Genomic DNA, 16,283 nt, shown 5'->3' with positions numbered 1-16,283 from the left:
TTAACCTACTATATCATATATCACATAACTAGGTTATAACCCCGTATATTACACGGGTTGAATAAATGAATTTTATATACCAAATAATAAAACATTATCTTTTTAAAAGCCTCCTTTATTGCACAGGTTGAAGAAATGTAATTTTATATATTAAATAATAAAATAACTTATATCTATAAGAACCATATGTATTGTACGGGTTGAATAAATGTAATATTATATACCAAATAATAAAAAAAATTATCTCTTTAAAACCATTGTATTACACGAGTTGAATAAATGTAACATTGTTTACCAAATAATAAAAAAAAGTTATATTTTTAAAAACCCCGTGTATTACATGGGTTGAATAAATATGATTTTATATACCAAATAATAAAAAAATACATTTAAAAAAACTAACGGATGTTTTTATATTTAAAGTAGGATAAGATTGAATATTAATCTGAGCTAACGGATTTTTTTATATTTAAAGTAGGATAAGATTGAATATCAATTTTTATTTATTTAGTTAATATAAGATTGAAAAATCATATGATTAAATAGGTGGGAGGTTGTATTATGATAAATCGGTTAACCGTACTGAATGATAAAGATAATAGTGATTGTTGAACAAATTAATTAATCGAATTTAACAGAAACATTTGTGATGTTAGGCGGATTTTTTTTTTAATTATTTGAAAGTTGATATCAACTTTGAAATTCGTATGAATTCTTATTAGATTTGATTAAATATTATTGATAATAAAAATTTAGACTAGATTTTAGATTTGATTAAATATTATTAATAACAAGAATTTGTATTAATTTAGATTAAATATTATTATTTTTAGTATTATTAATAATTTTAATCAATTAAATTAGAGAATGACAAGTGTCCCAAAACATGTTTCTTTTATTATATAGTACTAGCGGTAAGACCCGTGTGCAAACACGGGTCGTTTCTTAGAAAACCATGCATAACACATTTTGATAGAAACTAAAAAAATAATTAGTGCAGACTTAAAAAATTGATATAAACTAATGGTTAATAGGTTTAGTGAACTGGAATTCCATTATGTTGATAACCTAACTACTGTTGTCTATCGACTGTTAAAAACCTCTGTTGCTTTCCAACAGACGTTTGCTAACAACTTTCATCTATTATCTCCAACAGAGGTTGCCACATTGATAGATGCTAAGTATCAGATGTTAGTCAACCCTTGTTAAAACGGTTAGTCAACAGAAGTTAACCTAACATCTGTTTGACTAAAGTCAATCAGTGTTTGTAAATGGTAATCTCTGTTTCGCTAAATCATTGTTTCTCAAGACTCTGTTTATAACGAAACTGAGGTTTCAAACATATGTTTCTCATACCACTGTTTGAAATCCTAACATCTGTTTCAAAAACATAGATTACATAGGAATAACACAAATTTGATCGACCAAAAGTGAACAGACATTTAACCTTTGTTTTCAAAAACCAAACCTCTAATTAATAAACAGATATTTAGGTTTCAAAAGAGTGTATCATTTGTTTGAGGTATCTAAAACTCTGTTTGACTAAAGTCAACCACTGTTTGTAAAGGGTAATCTTTGTGTTTGCCAAATCACTGTTTCTCAAGACTCTGTTTGTAACCAAACAGAGGTTTCAAACATATGTTTCTTATACCACTGTTTGAAATCCTAATGTCTGTTTAAAAAAACAGAGATTACATAAGGAAAAACAAACATCTGATTGACCAAAAGTGAACAGACATTTAACATTTGTTTTAAAAAACCAAACCTCTGATTAATAAACAGATTTTAGGTTTCAAAAGAGTGTATCATTTGTTTAAGGTATCTAAAACTCTGTTTGACTAAAGTCAACCACTGTTTGTAACGGGTAATCTCTGTTTTGCCAAATCATTGTTTCGAAAACCACGGGTCATTTTTTCGAAAACCATGCATAATATATAAAACAACGAATCACTATATATTTTTTTAAGGGAATTACTTTCCCGAATGTTCATATCTGTTGGAAATATGCTTATTAAACTTCGATACAGAAGCTGTAAAACATCAAATGAATATACTAACAAACTTAAAATCTTTACTTTGAAAAAAAATCAATACATGAAATACAACTTGACTTTCAACAAACATTAACTATGATAAAATAGCCTAATAAACTCCTAACATCTGCTATTAGCCTAAGCACTGTTACATTATTAACCTCTGTTGAGCAACATCTGTTGAATATCATCTGTTGGTAGGGGTGTCAATTGTGTCGGGTTGGCAGGTTGGCGGGTTGGTGGGTTACGGGTTGGCGGGTTGGCAGGTTGAATCCTCGAACCCGAACCCGACCCGTATTATTATTCGTGTCAGAATTATCAACCCTAACCCGGACACGTATAAAATTGAATAACCCGAACACGACCCGTTTAACCTGTATTTTAAACAGGTCAAACAGGTTAGCAGGTTATGGATGGTTGACGGGTTAAAAAATAAATAGCTAAAAAATCAAAGTCACAACGTTCAAAAACTTCAAAAGAAATTCAATAACCAAATTCAAGTCAATGATCCCAAAAGCATAATAAAAAGTTACAGATTACTAATCAAAAGCGTGAATGCTAAATCAATGAAAAAGTAAATAAAGTCTTCGTTTCTTCTTTCTTCTCCACGCATTCATTTCTTCCACAAGCTAAAGTTGATTCAATTTGTCATCTCCAATAGCATCTTCATCAATGTTCATTGCCATAATGTTTGGAGTTACTTCAGAATCATCATGTGAAGTTGCTACACAGAAAAAAATGATCAGTATGAACTTAAATCATGATATTAAGTAAACAAAAATTATAAAAACTACCTTTTCCAGAAAACAACCAATCTCTAGTACATATCAAAGCTTCAGCAGTGGAAGGCAACGTTGAACTTCGATATTGATCTATAATTCTTCCGCCAAGACTAAAAGCAGCTTCAGATGCAACAGTCGAAACCGGAACACAAAGAATATCCATGGCTAACCTAGCAACATCGGGATACCTATATTGTTGAGCCTTCCAGTATTCGAGAATACGAATAGGAGAAGTTATTTTGGTCCTTGGCTCATCAAGGTACTCGGTTAGTTGACATTTTTGCTTGGCATTAGAAGATGAAGCCCTATCATATAAATCGAACTCCTGTTATACAAAAAAAGTTGAAAAATTAGAAGGTTTTATAATTTATAACCTGGGAATGATTGATTTGAAAAGTTAACTAAAGCTTTGAATATTGTACCTTGAGAAAACTCTTGCTATTGTTTTCTTCTCCATTGATAACTTCTCGAGAATCCGTTTCTTCACTAGCACCGCATGAAGTAGAGTTTTTTGAAGATTGCATATATTCATTGAAGAGGGCGTAAAGTGTAGTCTTAACCGTTTGAAATTGTAGCGAACAACTACCATAAAGCTTTTCATAGCTAAAGTCAACAAATGAAAGCTTGTACCGAGGATCAAACACTACGGCTATGGCTAATAAAAGATTAAACTCAGCCCAATACTTGTTAAACTTTGCCCACATTTTTTCAGCTATCATCTTGATATAATCATCTTCACTTTTCAACTCTTTAACCAACTTCAAGTGGATATCAAGTATGTTAGGAAAAAACAAATTTGAAGTAGGATAAAGAGATCCCGAAAAATCTAGATTAGTTTGTGAGCAACACTCACTAAACTTATCCTTTCTAGCTTCAGAACCCTTGACATATTTCACACATTCTCTAACTTTATCCACAGCATCATCAATTTGTTTCAACCCATCTTTGACTATCAAGTTAAGAACATGACAACAACATCTAACATGAAATAGTTTACCATCCAATACCAAAGAATTCATCAAATGAAACTGGTTTCTTAGCACATTGACACAAGCATCATTTGAAGAAGCATTGTCTAAGGTAATAGAAAATAACTTCTTTTCAATTCCCCAACTTTTTACCAAACCACTAATTTTTCAGCTAGAGCAATACCGGTGTGTGGAGGAGGCATGTATGAAAAGTTCAAAATTCTTTTTTGTAAGACCCTATTACTATCAATATAGTGGGCAGTCAAACTCAAATAACCATTGGTAACAATTGACGTCCAACAATCAAAAGTTAAACATATTCACCAGGACACTTAATCAATTCACCACGAAGTCTACTTTTTTCACGCTGATACAACTTTCTTATATCAGATTTTACAGTATTCCTAGAAATAAAAGAAACACTTGGTTCCAAGTATTTAAAAATGTTCCTAATTCCTTCATATTCTACAAATGAAAATGGTAGATCATGTCTAGCAAGTGCATGTATTAATAACTCCCTAAATTTTTCTTGATTGAATTTTGAAGTTCTCATGTCTAACACACCGTCATCAGCAGCAACCATGTACTGGCCAATTTCTTTAGTTGTAGACTTAGTACATTTAAGTAGATGACGACTTAAATTACCAGTTCCATTGGTACTATCAGCTAGATATTTCTTACCACATTTATTGCACTTATTATAGTGGCTGGTTTGGTTCTTGTTCAAGAATGGTGAAACTTTGCCAAGCTTTAGAAGTTAGCTTCTTTTTTCTTTTCTTTTTTGGATTTTGTGATGAACTTTCAACATTTTGAGATCCAGTTTGTGGGTTGTTATCTTCCATTGACTGGTCATCTTCTTTGCCATCATCGGTATGCATACGACTATTATCATCAATGTCCATAATATAACTATAAAAAAAGTATTCTAGTTAGAAGATATAACAACGACACTATATGTTAAAAAATAACAGTCAAAGTTAAAACTAACTTAAAGTTATCATCTGTTCTAGTAATTTCAACTAAAAGGCACATATATAATAGATATGAAATTTTCAACTGTTCTAGTATCTCATATAAGAAATTTTCATATAAGACCTCAACTCTTCTAGTATCTCATATAAGAAATTTTCAATTTTTCAAGAAAATCAATATGAAAGATAACTCATTTTAAATTAAAAATTTTGAAAATCAAAATACTGTTGCTGTCATCTTTTTTATATGATAAATTTACAACTTTTCAAACAAATCTTTCAAGATAATCTAACACACTAACACTACTTGTTCATACACATGTCAGAAACATATTAATAGATCTAAAACAACCTAAAAATAAAACTAAAAAAAGTGAAAAAAATAGTAGTAACTAGTAAAGAACTAGTCTGACACCTTGGAGTGAAAAAAAAAAAATAGAAATCCCACATCAAAAAAAGCCCTAAAGCCCCAAAATTTGAACAAAATGATACAACTTTTAACACTTATATGTCAGCAAATTGAAACAGAATATATAAATTTGATAAGGCCAGTAGGGTTTTGTCAAATAGCAACATGTGTTTACATTAAAAGATTGTTGAAGACAACAATAATATAATCTAAAAGTCAGAGCATTGGTCAATAGTGTTCGTAGAAGATCTTTACATACACAAAGGAAATGAATAATAAGAGAAACTTACCAGCAAACAAAATGATAATCACTTTGAGAGGACCCAGTAGAAGAATCGATTTATGTGAGAGACTAAGGGGCTGTTTGGTTGACAGGAATCCATAGGATTTCAAAGGAATTGGAATTTGAATTCCATTCCTTTGTGTGTTTGGTTGGACAAATTAGTTGAAAGGAATTGGATTTCAATTCCAACAAAATCCCTTATTTAATAGAATTCAGATTCCTTCTAAATTTCAAAGGAAAGTTTAAAAAATCACGGGAATGTTTCCAAATTACGGAAATAACCCCTTGCCTCTTTCATTTTTGTCAAAAAACCAAAAAATAATTAAAAAATCAAAAAAAATTCTAAAAAATCCAAAAAAATCAAAAAATAATAAAAAATCCAAAAAATAATAAAATATCCAAATAATTCTAAAAAATAAAAAAATAATAAAGAATCCATAATATTCTAAAAAATAAAAAAAAATCTAAAAATAATAAAAAATACAAAAAATTCTAAAAAATAAAAAAAAACTCTAAAAATCAATAAAATAATAAAAAATCTAAAGAAATCAAAAAATTCTGAAAAATCAAAAATTCTAAAAATAAAAAATAATAATAAAAATCCAAAAAAATCAAAAAAATAAGAAAAAAATCTAAAAAAACCCAAAAAATTATAAAAAAACCAAAAAAAATTTAAAAAATAAAAAAATCTAAAAAATAAAAAAAATAATAAAAAATCCAAACAATTTTAAAAACCACAAAAAATCAAAAAAAAATAATAAAAAATATTGAAAAATAAAAAATATTCTAAAAAATCAAAAAAATAATAAGAAATCAAAAAAATAATAAAAAATCCAAAAAATTCTAAAGGATCAAAAAAATCCTAAAAAACCCAAAAAATAAAAAAAATCCAAAAAAATCTAAAAAATCAAAAAAAATTCTAAAAATTCAAAAAAAAATCTAAAAAATAAAAAAAGATCCAAAAAATTCTAAAAAAATAAAAAAAAAAGTTCTAAGAAATAATAAAAAAGTTCTAAAATTATAAAGAATCAAAAAAAAATTCTAAAAAATCAAAAAAATAATAAAAAATCCAAAAAAATCCAAAAAATGCTAAGAATTCAAAGAAAGAATAAAAAGTTCAAAAAATTCTAAAAATTAAAAAAATTCTAAAAAATTAAAAAAAAAATACTAAAAAATCAAAAAGTTTCTAAAAAATCAAAAAATTTCTATAAAATCAAAAAATTCTAAAAAATAATAAAAAGTTCAGAAATTATAAAAAATCAAAAAAATTTCTAAAATTCAAAAAAATTCTAAAAAATAATAAAATATCCAAAAAATTTAAAAAAATCTAAAAAATTAAAAAATCCAAAAAATAAAAAAAAAATCCAAAAAATTTCTAAAAATTCCAAAAAATTCTAAAAAATCATAAAACTAATAAAAAATCCGAGAAATTTCAAAAAAACAAAAAAAATTGTAAAAAATTCAAAAAATAAAAAAATCCAAAAAATTCTAAAAAATCAAAAAATTAATAAAAAATCTAAAAACCCAAAAAACTTTTAAAAAACCAAAAAAAATTTAAAAAATAAAAAAATCTAAAAAGTCAAAAAAAATAAAAAATCCAAAAAATTCAAAAAAATCAAAAAAAAAACTTTTTTGAAATTTTTTGAGTTTTTATAATTTTTTTGATTTTATATTGTTTTTTAGAATTATTTTGATTTTTTAGAATTTTTTGGATTTTTTATTATTTTTTAGATTTTTTTGAATTTCTGGGATTTTTTGGATTTTTTACTATTTTTTATAATTTTTTTGAATTTTTAGAAATTTTTTTGATTTGATATAATTTTTTTAACTTTCTTTTTATTTTTTAGATTTTTTTGATTTTTTTGGATTTTTTAGAAATTTTTTTGTTTTTTTTAAATTTTTTTATTTTTTATAATTTTTTAAACTTTTTAAGATTTTTTGGAATTATTATTATTTTTTATATTTTTTTGAATTATTGGGATTTTTTGGATTTTTTATTCTTTTTTAAATTTTTTTTTGATTTTTTAGAAATTTTTTTGATTATTTATAATTTTTTGAACTTTTTATTAATTTTAAGATTTTTTTTTTATTTTTTGATACTTTTGAATTTTTTGGATCTTTTTAGAATTTTTTAGAATTTCTATAATTTTTTATGATTTTTTGTGATTTTTAGAATTTTTTTGAATTTTTTGAATTTTTTATTATTTTTTGGATTTTTTTTGAATTTTTATCTAAGATAGTTGTTTTTAAAACTTTTGTCAATTGTTTATAACTAGGGGTAATTTTGTCTTTTTAGGTATTTTTAAATTCTAATTCATTAATACATTTATTAACCAAACACATCTATGGATTTCAAAGGAATCCATCAAATTCCAATTCAAATTACAATTCCCTAAGGGATTCCAATTCCAATTCCTACACATTCCGCGAACCAAACGCCCCCTAAGAAACATGGTGGGGGATTCAAAATTAGGGCTTTAGAATATATAAGTTAATTTTGGTTGCTGGAGAAGATAAACGTTTAGAATTCCGGTGGAATTCAAAGGGGCTTTCTGAAAAGGTTTGTTGGAAAATCAAATAATAATTAAGTTATATTGTACACTTTAGGAGGGAACGTAACTAAAAATAATTATAAAATTTCAAAAAATACTTTTTTAATAATATTAACTTAAACGGGTTAACGGATCAATCTATTTTTTTTACGGGTCAACCCGAACCCGGCCCGTTTTTTAAACGGGTCGTTTCAGCTGACCCAAAACCTGTTTTTTTTCGGGTCGGGTTCGGGTCGGGTTTCGGGTCGTGTCAGGAATTGCCGCCCCTATCTGTTGGTCTTTAACATCTGTTGAGCCATAGCAGACCTTTGCTTCTTTAGATTTTGTCTTCATCAGCAGAGTTTCACTTTGGCAGATCTTTGGATCAGCAGACTTTATCTTCAAGCAGATGTTCTCTTTTGGCAGACTTTAGCTTTGCCAGACCTTTGGAGTAGCAGATGTTGAGTCTTTGTCATTGGGAGGAGCAGATTCTTCAAAGCACTGTTATACATTAGAAGGTAAAAAAATTAGTTTACCTGGCTGCTTCAACTTTTGTATCAAACAGACCAAGAGCAGGCAAATCAAAATAAGAACTACCTTCAAAGAAATAGCCTTGTAGTCTCTTGTTACTACAACTTTAAATATATATGGTCCGGTTCACGGTTTAGTTTTAACGATTTGGAACTTAAAACCATGATAGTTCAGTAAAAATGTGATACAAATATAGATAGTAATAAAGTTGCTAACCTCGGTCATGAAAGTTATATTGGTCATTAACCGATCTGTTTAACCAATAGTAACGTATTCCAAACTGGGAAAAAAAAGAACTATACTTAGTCAGCTAACCTTATTAAGAAACCTAGTTTATTAAACCAAGAGTAGACGTAAATGAGAAAGATTGTCAGTGAATTTTAAGTATGTCAAAAGTCAAAATGGACTTGGGATGTTGACTTACATGCCATACTTTTATGTTTGAATATTTTCATAAGCCATTAAGAATGGCTTCATTTTTTGAAGACGTCTCTTAGAAGTATGGGAGGCTTCTCATCAATATGAAGATTGGAATCAAACTCAACCATTAAGCACTCTAGTTCATACTCCAACTCCAAGCATAAACACATGGCAAATTAGTTACAAATCCTCAATTGCGCCAAATCAATGAAATAGAAACAAATTATTTAATTGATTAGCAAATGAAATAATGATAATCACTTGCGCTAAAACAGAATCATAATTCTGACATTTTCAAACTATAATCCACTAACTTATAACTGAATATAATCCATTGTTTCTAAGCTGCAAAAGTTGATTTTATTTTTCAAATACCTGGATGGTTTCGCAGAAGGCAGAGAGCGGATGTGGTCTCATTGTCCAGCCATGATTTGACTTTCAAAGCTCACGAGCACCTGTTGCGTAATATGAAAGAAATATACTGTCAATTCGTCACTTAAACACCAATCTGCAACTGTATGATTATCAAACAAATAACCAAATCAGTCCGAAAGTTATTTACTTTCAACTGAATCAAGTCAATCAGTTCGAAATCATCAACTGTCTACACAATTTAGATCAAAACTTCATTTTGTCAACTTCGATTCAAATTCAGAACCGGATTTCAAAAACAAATTCAAATTTTATCTATGTTTAACCGTTCAAACAGATCTGAAGTGAACTTGCAATGTTCGAAATGATCAAACACTTTGATCGAAAACAACAAGTTCAATAGAGTTTTAGTTTCGGAAATGAACTAAAAGTGTTCGAATTTTGATTTTAATCACAATTCTTATACAAAACACCCAAACCACCCCATTGTGCATCCTGTTTGTTCGTTCCAAACTGCAACTCGATAACTTTTTCGATTTCTTATCAGCAAACTACAATTACCAGCTTTGAATATGATATGCAGAATTTTAACTCGACGAAACAAACAACAATACTGATTTACACTGCTTTCAGTTTCGATTCAAATCTAGATTTCAAGACTCGTCACAACTACACACTTGTTATCTTCTTCGAAAACCTTCAACTAACAATTAGTTTGAAATCTATTTGACAAACAATCAACACAGTATGACGTTGAAGTGTTACTGAAATTTAGACTTTTAAACATATAATCTGTATAAACTGTTCTAAACAATCAAACACGAACAGATTTCTCTTTTAATTTACTGCGTGGTGCACATAGCTCGATCATTTGTACCCCAGCATCAATGTCGTTAACTACACCTCGGCAACTTAGAAAACCACAATAACATGGAATTCGTTCATCAGTTGAAAAGAATATGCAATATCAAATATTATGAATCGTCATTAAACAAAACAATAATAGTTAATGGATAAGATCTAAACACCATATAGAAGAAAACCTGTAGTCGTACGTGAGCTCTTCCACTGTGCAATATCCCTCTTAGACAAATCCCAACATTTTTTGTTACTGACATTTTTACAAACAGTTGGTGGGCTTCATAAAATCCAACTTCAAAAAGCTTATCCAATTAGAAAATAAACATCAAAATGGATGCCCAAAATCACAAACCTAAAAATCACATGCAATTGAACAAAGACATGAAAGCTCAAATAGAAATTCGACAGTATGCAAAATCAAGCAAACCAATAAGATAAATCAAGATAATACAGAAGTGCATACCCATTAGCTGTTATGTCGGTGATATAAACAAACCCATATTCAAATCAAACCCAAACACCACCTTCATCATTCTTCAAATCCAGCATTAATATCCCACTCAACATCAAACCTTTCAATTCCCATTTCAACCACAAAATTCACCATCAAATCTTATCCCCATCTTTCAATTTCAAGAAAATCTCAAAACCCAGAAACTCTTCTGTTGAAGATGTTGAGGTGTGATTCCACTTCAAAATTGAAACTTTTAATTTGGGAAATCATCTTTTTTTATTGTCACTTTCTGTGATTCAGAAATATGATTCTTATGTATGTCACTCACTAAATTGAAACAAATATAAAGCTACACGCATAAAGAAATAAAATAAAATATACCATGTATCGAAGGATTGAGTGTAGGAGAGTGAAGGATTGAAGCGGCGGCGACCGGAGAAGTGCGGCGGAGAAGCGATTGAGTGTAGGAGAGTGAAGTGGAGGAGCGGCGGCGACATATTTATTTTGGATTTGAAGTCGGCTTCGAAGTCTTCCCTTCCATGAACCCCTTTGGTAAACATATTTATTTTGGTTTTGAAGATGAGAATGGATTGATTTTAGAGAGAAATGGAGCCCAGATTTAGAATTTTAAGTTAATCGGAGCCCAGATTTTGAATTTTAGAGAGAGAGAATTGAGAGAGAAATGAATTGATTTCTGAAAGTGAAGCTCAGATTTTGAATTTTAGAGGGAGAGTTAGCTTTTTATAGGTCAGTTGTTTAAATTTTGAATCTGGAGCCATATTTAAATTTTGAATTTGGAGCTATGATTTTGAATTTGGGCAATGGTTTGGATGAACATCAGTGGTTTCCCTTTTGTATGAACATGGTTTGCCCTTTTGTATATGTCATCAGAGGTTTGATGGCAGTAGTTTGAAAAAGTGAATGTGGGCCATGATTGAATTTTAAAGTCTTTAATTTTATGCATTATGATGTAATAAATGGAGTAAGCAAAGCTGAGTTGGCATAGCTTATTAATTGCCAAGTAAGCTTTTCTTATGTCACTGAAGTTTCTCCTTTTATTGATAATATAGATAGATAGATTACAACATAATCATTTGAAAATTATTTTACTTTTCTTTTGTATTGATGGATCATTTTATTTTATACTTTAATTTAATTTAATTTAATATAAAAGAGAATAATGTGTTTAGAATTTGTTAGTAAAGATCACAAGTAATCACGATTTCAATTAATGAGTATAACTAGGTTAGAATCCCGTGTATTACACGGGTTGAATAAATGTAATTTTATATACTAAATAAAAAGACATTATATTTTTAAAAACCTCATTTATTACACGTATGGTTGTAAACGAACCGAACGTTCAGCGAACAGTTCGTGAACCGTTCGGCGGGAAGTTCGTTTATGTTCGTTCGATTAGCTTAACGGACGAACATAACAAAAAAATTTGTTCGGTTAGCTTAGCGAATGAACACGGACACGGGTTTCGTTCGTTCAACTGCGTTCGTGAATGTTCGGTAATATGTTTGTTTACGTTTGTTCATGTTCGTTCGTTCTTGTTCGTTTGATTATATTAAAAATAATAAATAATAAATCTTTAAACATATTGAAAACTTGAAACCCTGTCTTTTCTAAGTTAGCTAAAATTTGGACACTCGAAGACATTTTTTTGGGATAATTATACCTAGGTTAGTTAACCTTGATTTATCATTTAATGGTGTAGTAGACTTCTTGTGTTTTGATTTATCATTTGATGGTTGTATTTAACTACTTACATCCAATGTTTAAGGATAACAATGTTTTTTATTTTTTATTTTCAAGTTAAATGTTCGTTTACATTCATTGTCATTTGTTTGCGTTCGTTTGTGTTCGAGACCAGTATTCACGAACTGTTCGTGAACAACTGAATTTCCTTAACGAACGAACACGAACATAAACTTATGTTCGTTCGTGAACAATTCGCGAACATGTTAATTTCCTTAACGAACGAACACGAACATGGCCTTGTTCGTGTTCGTTCGGTTCGTTTACAGCCCTAATTACACGTGTTGAGTAAATATAATTTTATATATTAAATAATAATAAAAAAATATATCTTTAAGAACCTCGTTTATTGTGCGGGTTGAATAAATGTAATTTTATATACCACACAATAAAAAAAGTTATATTTTAAAACCCTGTATATAAACGGGCGGAAAAATATAATTTTATATACTAAATAATAAAAAAAATTATATTTTAAAAAACTCCGTGTATTGTACGGGTTGAATAAATCTAATTTTATATAACAAATAATAAAAAAATGATATATACTTAAAAACCCTGTGTATTACACGGGTTTATCTATTAAAAAAATCTTTAAAATTATATTTTTAAGAACCTCGTTTGTTGTACGGGTTGAATAAATGTAAATTTATATACCAAACAATAAAAAAAACTATATTTAAAAAAACCTTGTATATTCATGGGTTGAAGAAATGTAATTATATACTAAATAATAAAAAAAGTTATATTTTAAAAAAACTCCGTGTATTGTATGGGTTTAATAAATCTAATTTTATATAGTAAATAATAAAAAAATGTTATATCTTTAAAAACCATGTGCATTACATGGGTTTATCTATTATTAAAAAAATCTTTTTAAATCAAAATGGATTTTTTATTATTGTTTAAATTAGGTTAATACTATTTTAAATTTTTTAGTTTGATTAATAAGTTGTTTAATATAATTTCTCATAGTTAACAATAATAACATTAATAATAAATAATATGCATGTTTATCAGTTAAACAATGCTTTTTAGTTTAGATAAGACTTTACGATTTGAAATTAAATTTATGCCAATAATTTAGGGTTGATAAGATTTATATTAATTTAATTGATAGTTAATAATTTAAATTAAATAATAATTATCTAAAATTAAGGATGGTTTAGAATAATGACAAGTATAGATATAGATTGTTCCGCATTCCATCTTTTATTTAGGAGTTTCCTACGTGAGTCATATAACAACTAAAATCTACAACCCACCCATTCATTCATTCTCGTTTTTCTTGATCCTCTACCAGATTAATTCCTTGTGTTTTGTCACGTAGTTGCAGCGCATAAAATGTCTGGTTATGTCTGTAACAATTTGATGGTTAATATCTTTGAAGGACTACCACCCAAATCCATCATCCGATTCAGATCACTCTCCAAATATTGGCATTCTCGTCTTCGTAGCCCAGAATTCATCCACGATCACCGCATTCGATGTTCTAAAAACCCTCCGAAAGTTCTCATCAAACACGTGACTTGTTGGGAATATACGCGTAAAATTATCTGTACATCACACTCAGCGGACCAATTGCCGGTACATCCTGGATCTGGCTACATCGGCATACCTGCAGTCGAGTTCCACAACCAGGGTCGTCTAACCGAAGTTGTTGGTTCGTGTAATGGAATTCTTTGTCTGCGCGATAAAGAAAATATTATTCTATGGAACTTTTCAATTAGGCGCAAACTAGTCATACCACTCCATCCGTTACTCAAGTCCACTTTAAAACCTTTTGATGGTGCATTTGGGTTTGGTTTCGACCCAATTACTGATGATTACAAGATAGTAGGTGCATTACTTACAAAGAAAACGTATATTTACTGCTTGAAAACAAAGTCTTGGTGTGAGATCGTTTCCCCATATTCTACGTCTTCTTTTGTTAATCTGCTGGGGAAGGCATGTTTTATCAATGGAATTTTGCATTGGGTGATGAGTACCGCAGACCCGCGTCGTTTTATATTGACATTCAATGTGAGTAGTCATGTTTTTGGCCGCATTTTGTTTCCGGAGCCTTGGCGAGTCAGCGAGTTAACAACCATAAATGGTTGTCTTGCACTGGCTTCTTTGGAAAAGGGTTATTATCGGAAGATTCGGGTTATGGAAGAGTATGATAAAACTGAATCTTGGACTGTGCTTTTTGAGGTGGAAATAAAGGGGCAATTTCATGTGATCCAACCTACCACCAATGGTGATGTACTGGTGGCATACAATGTGCAGTCAAAGGTTTATAATCTTCGAACAATGTCGTTCACAAAACTTTTGTTGAAGTTTGGACCTTGCCGTTACAACATTGAGATGGAAACGTATGTGGAAAGCCTTGAATTGTTAGACAAAGACAACACGGTAACTTGTGGGGAAACCATATTCTCTTCGGCGTAAAAAGGTAATCACAAAAGAATTTGGTTATCGCACGTATCAATATCAGATGAGGAGTGTTCTCCCATTTTGAATTATACCTTTTAGTATTTTCTACCTGCGATCCTTATGTAATTTGCCCTGGTGATTGAGATGAAACAAATTTTAATGTCTTGTTTGAATCGTTAATCTGCTAACACTCCAACAGATTATCTGTTTACTGATCTTATAACTACAAGGTAAAGGGTGGAGGGTATGGTTAATCACTATAGGGTGATTGAGTGAACTCCTACCCAATCTCCACCATGCCATGCCCATGGCTTTATAGCCTAGTGGCTGTAATCAATCGTCTCTCTCTCTAGAATACATTACAAAACATATATAGAAAATACAGTGAGCTAAACTAGGAAACTAGCAATCCTAATAATGAAGGGATATGCACAATAGAATAGAAGATATACATCACAATCTACAGCTAATATATGTATCGCTAACAGGCCCCCTCAGTTTGAGCCGTAGCCGGACGAAGGCACAAACTGGAACGAAAACGAGTGAAAAGATGCTTCGGCAGTCCCTTGGTAAAAATATCCGCATACTGATAATCGGCAGGAACATGCAGAACACGGACGTCTCCAATGCGGACCTTGTCACGGACAAAGTGAATGTCTAGTTCCACGTGTTTGGTTCTTTGATGTTGAACGGAATTCTGAGTTAAGTAAACGGCGGAGACGTTATCACAGTAAACAATGGTTGCCTGTTTCGTAGCGACCCCAAGCTCGAGGAGTAAGTTGCGTATCCAAGAGGTTTCAGCGACTGCATTCGCAACCCCACGATATTCGGCTTCGGCACTAGATCTTGAAATAGTGGGTTGGCGTTTGGAGCTCCAAGAAATTAAATTTGCGCCCAAGTAGACACAGTACCCTGAGGTTGACCGTCGTGAGTCCGGGCAGCCCCCCCAGTCCGCATCAGAGTATGCGGTAAGAGATGTGGAACTAGAGGGGGAGAGATAAAGACCGAAGTCAATGGTTCCTTTAACATACCGAAGTATGCGTTTGAGGAAAGAAAAATGTGTGTCCCGGGGATCATGCATGAAAAGACAAATTTGTTGAACGGCGTAGGAGATGTCTGGGCGAGTAATAGTAAGATATTGCAACGCACTCGCGAGGCTGCGGTAGAGGGTGCCATCTTCAACTGGAGGACCTGAGTCTGCACTTAACTTTGAGCCGATTTCCACAGGGGTGGTGCAGGGCTTGCAATCCGTCATGTTGGCACGCTTTAAAATATCTGAAGCATAGGAGGATTGAGACAGGAAGAGGCCATTCGTCTTGTGTGTAACCTTGATGCCAAGAAAATGATGAAGCGAACCGAGATCAGTCATTGCAAATTCTTTGGATAGGACCTGAATAAAGTGTTGTAGCAGACTCGGTGAAGATGCGGTAAGAATGATGTCGTCGACATATAGTATCAAGTAAGCCATTTGAGTGCCGCGTCGATAAAT

The 16,283-nt window shown here is 30.5% G+C and overlaps 2 protein-coding genes and 1 long non-coding RNA gene across 6 annotated transcripts; 1 reads left to right on the top strand and 2 right to left on the bottom strand.

The window, feature by feature from the left end:
* Nucleotides 1-2,705: 2,705 nt before the first annotated feature.
* On the bottom strand, nt 2,706-3,838 carry LOC110883372 (zinc finger BED domain-containing protein RICESLEEPER 1-like). Its single transcript, XM_035978793.1, has 2 exons — nt 3,238-3,838; nt 2,706-3,140 (listed from the first exon to the last, which is right to left on the bottom strand). The coding sequence occupies exons 1-2, from the start codon at nt 3,832-3,834 to the stop codon at nt 2,787-2,789; spliced, it is 951 nt and encodes a 316-aa protein (XP_035834686.1). The 5' UTR covers nt 3,835-3,838; the 3' UTR covers nt 2,706-2,786.
* Nucleotides 3,839-7,729: 3,891 nt separating this feature from the next.
* LOC110886675 lies at nt 7,730-11,319 on the bottom strand. Of its 4 annotated transcripts, none has more exons than XR_004869941.1 (6): nt 10,997-11,319; nt 10,344-10,904; nt 9,304-9,383; nt 8,933-9,080; nt 8,725-8,788; nt 7,730-8,478 (listed from the first exon to the last, which is right to left on the bottom strand). It is a non-coding gene; the product is annotated as an uncharacterized LOC110886675 (long non-coding RNA). The 4 variants fall into 4 exon arrangements; XR_004869942.1 differs by having other exon boundaries at nt 8,933-9,383; nt 10,344-10,513; nt 10,625-10,904; XR_004869940.1 differs by having other exon boundaries at nt 8,933-9,383.
* A 2,253-nt stretch (nt 11,320-13,572) lies between these two features.
* Nucleotides 13,573-14,956, top strand: LOC110883577 (F-box/kelch-repeat protein At3g06240). The gene has a single exon (XM_022131295.1). It carries the CDS (start codon nt 13,724-13,726, stop codon nt 14,807-14,809), a length of 1,086 nt encoding a protein of 361 aa, XP_021986987.1. The 5' UTR covers nt 13,573-13,723; the 3' UTR covers nt 14,810-14,956.
* Nucleotides 14,957-16,283: the final 1,327 nt, after the last annotated feature.

This window comes from Helianthus annuus, chromosome 10 (assembly GCF_002127325.2).
Source record: "Helianthus annuus cultivar XRQ/B chromosome 10, HanXRQr2.0-SUNRISE, whole genome shotgun sequence".
Taxonomy (NCBI): Eukaryota; Viridiplantae; Streptophyta; class Magnoliopsida; order Asterales; family Asteraceae; genus Helianthus; species Helianthus annuus.
The sequence above is the reverse complement of the archived record's forward strand: the minus strand, read 5'-3'. Positions and strand labels throughout refer to the sequence as shown.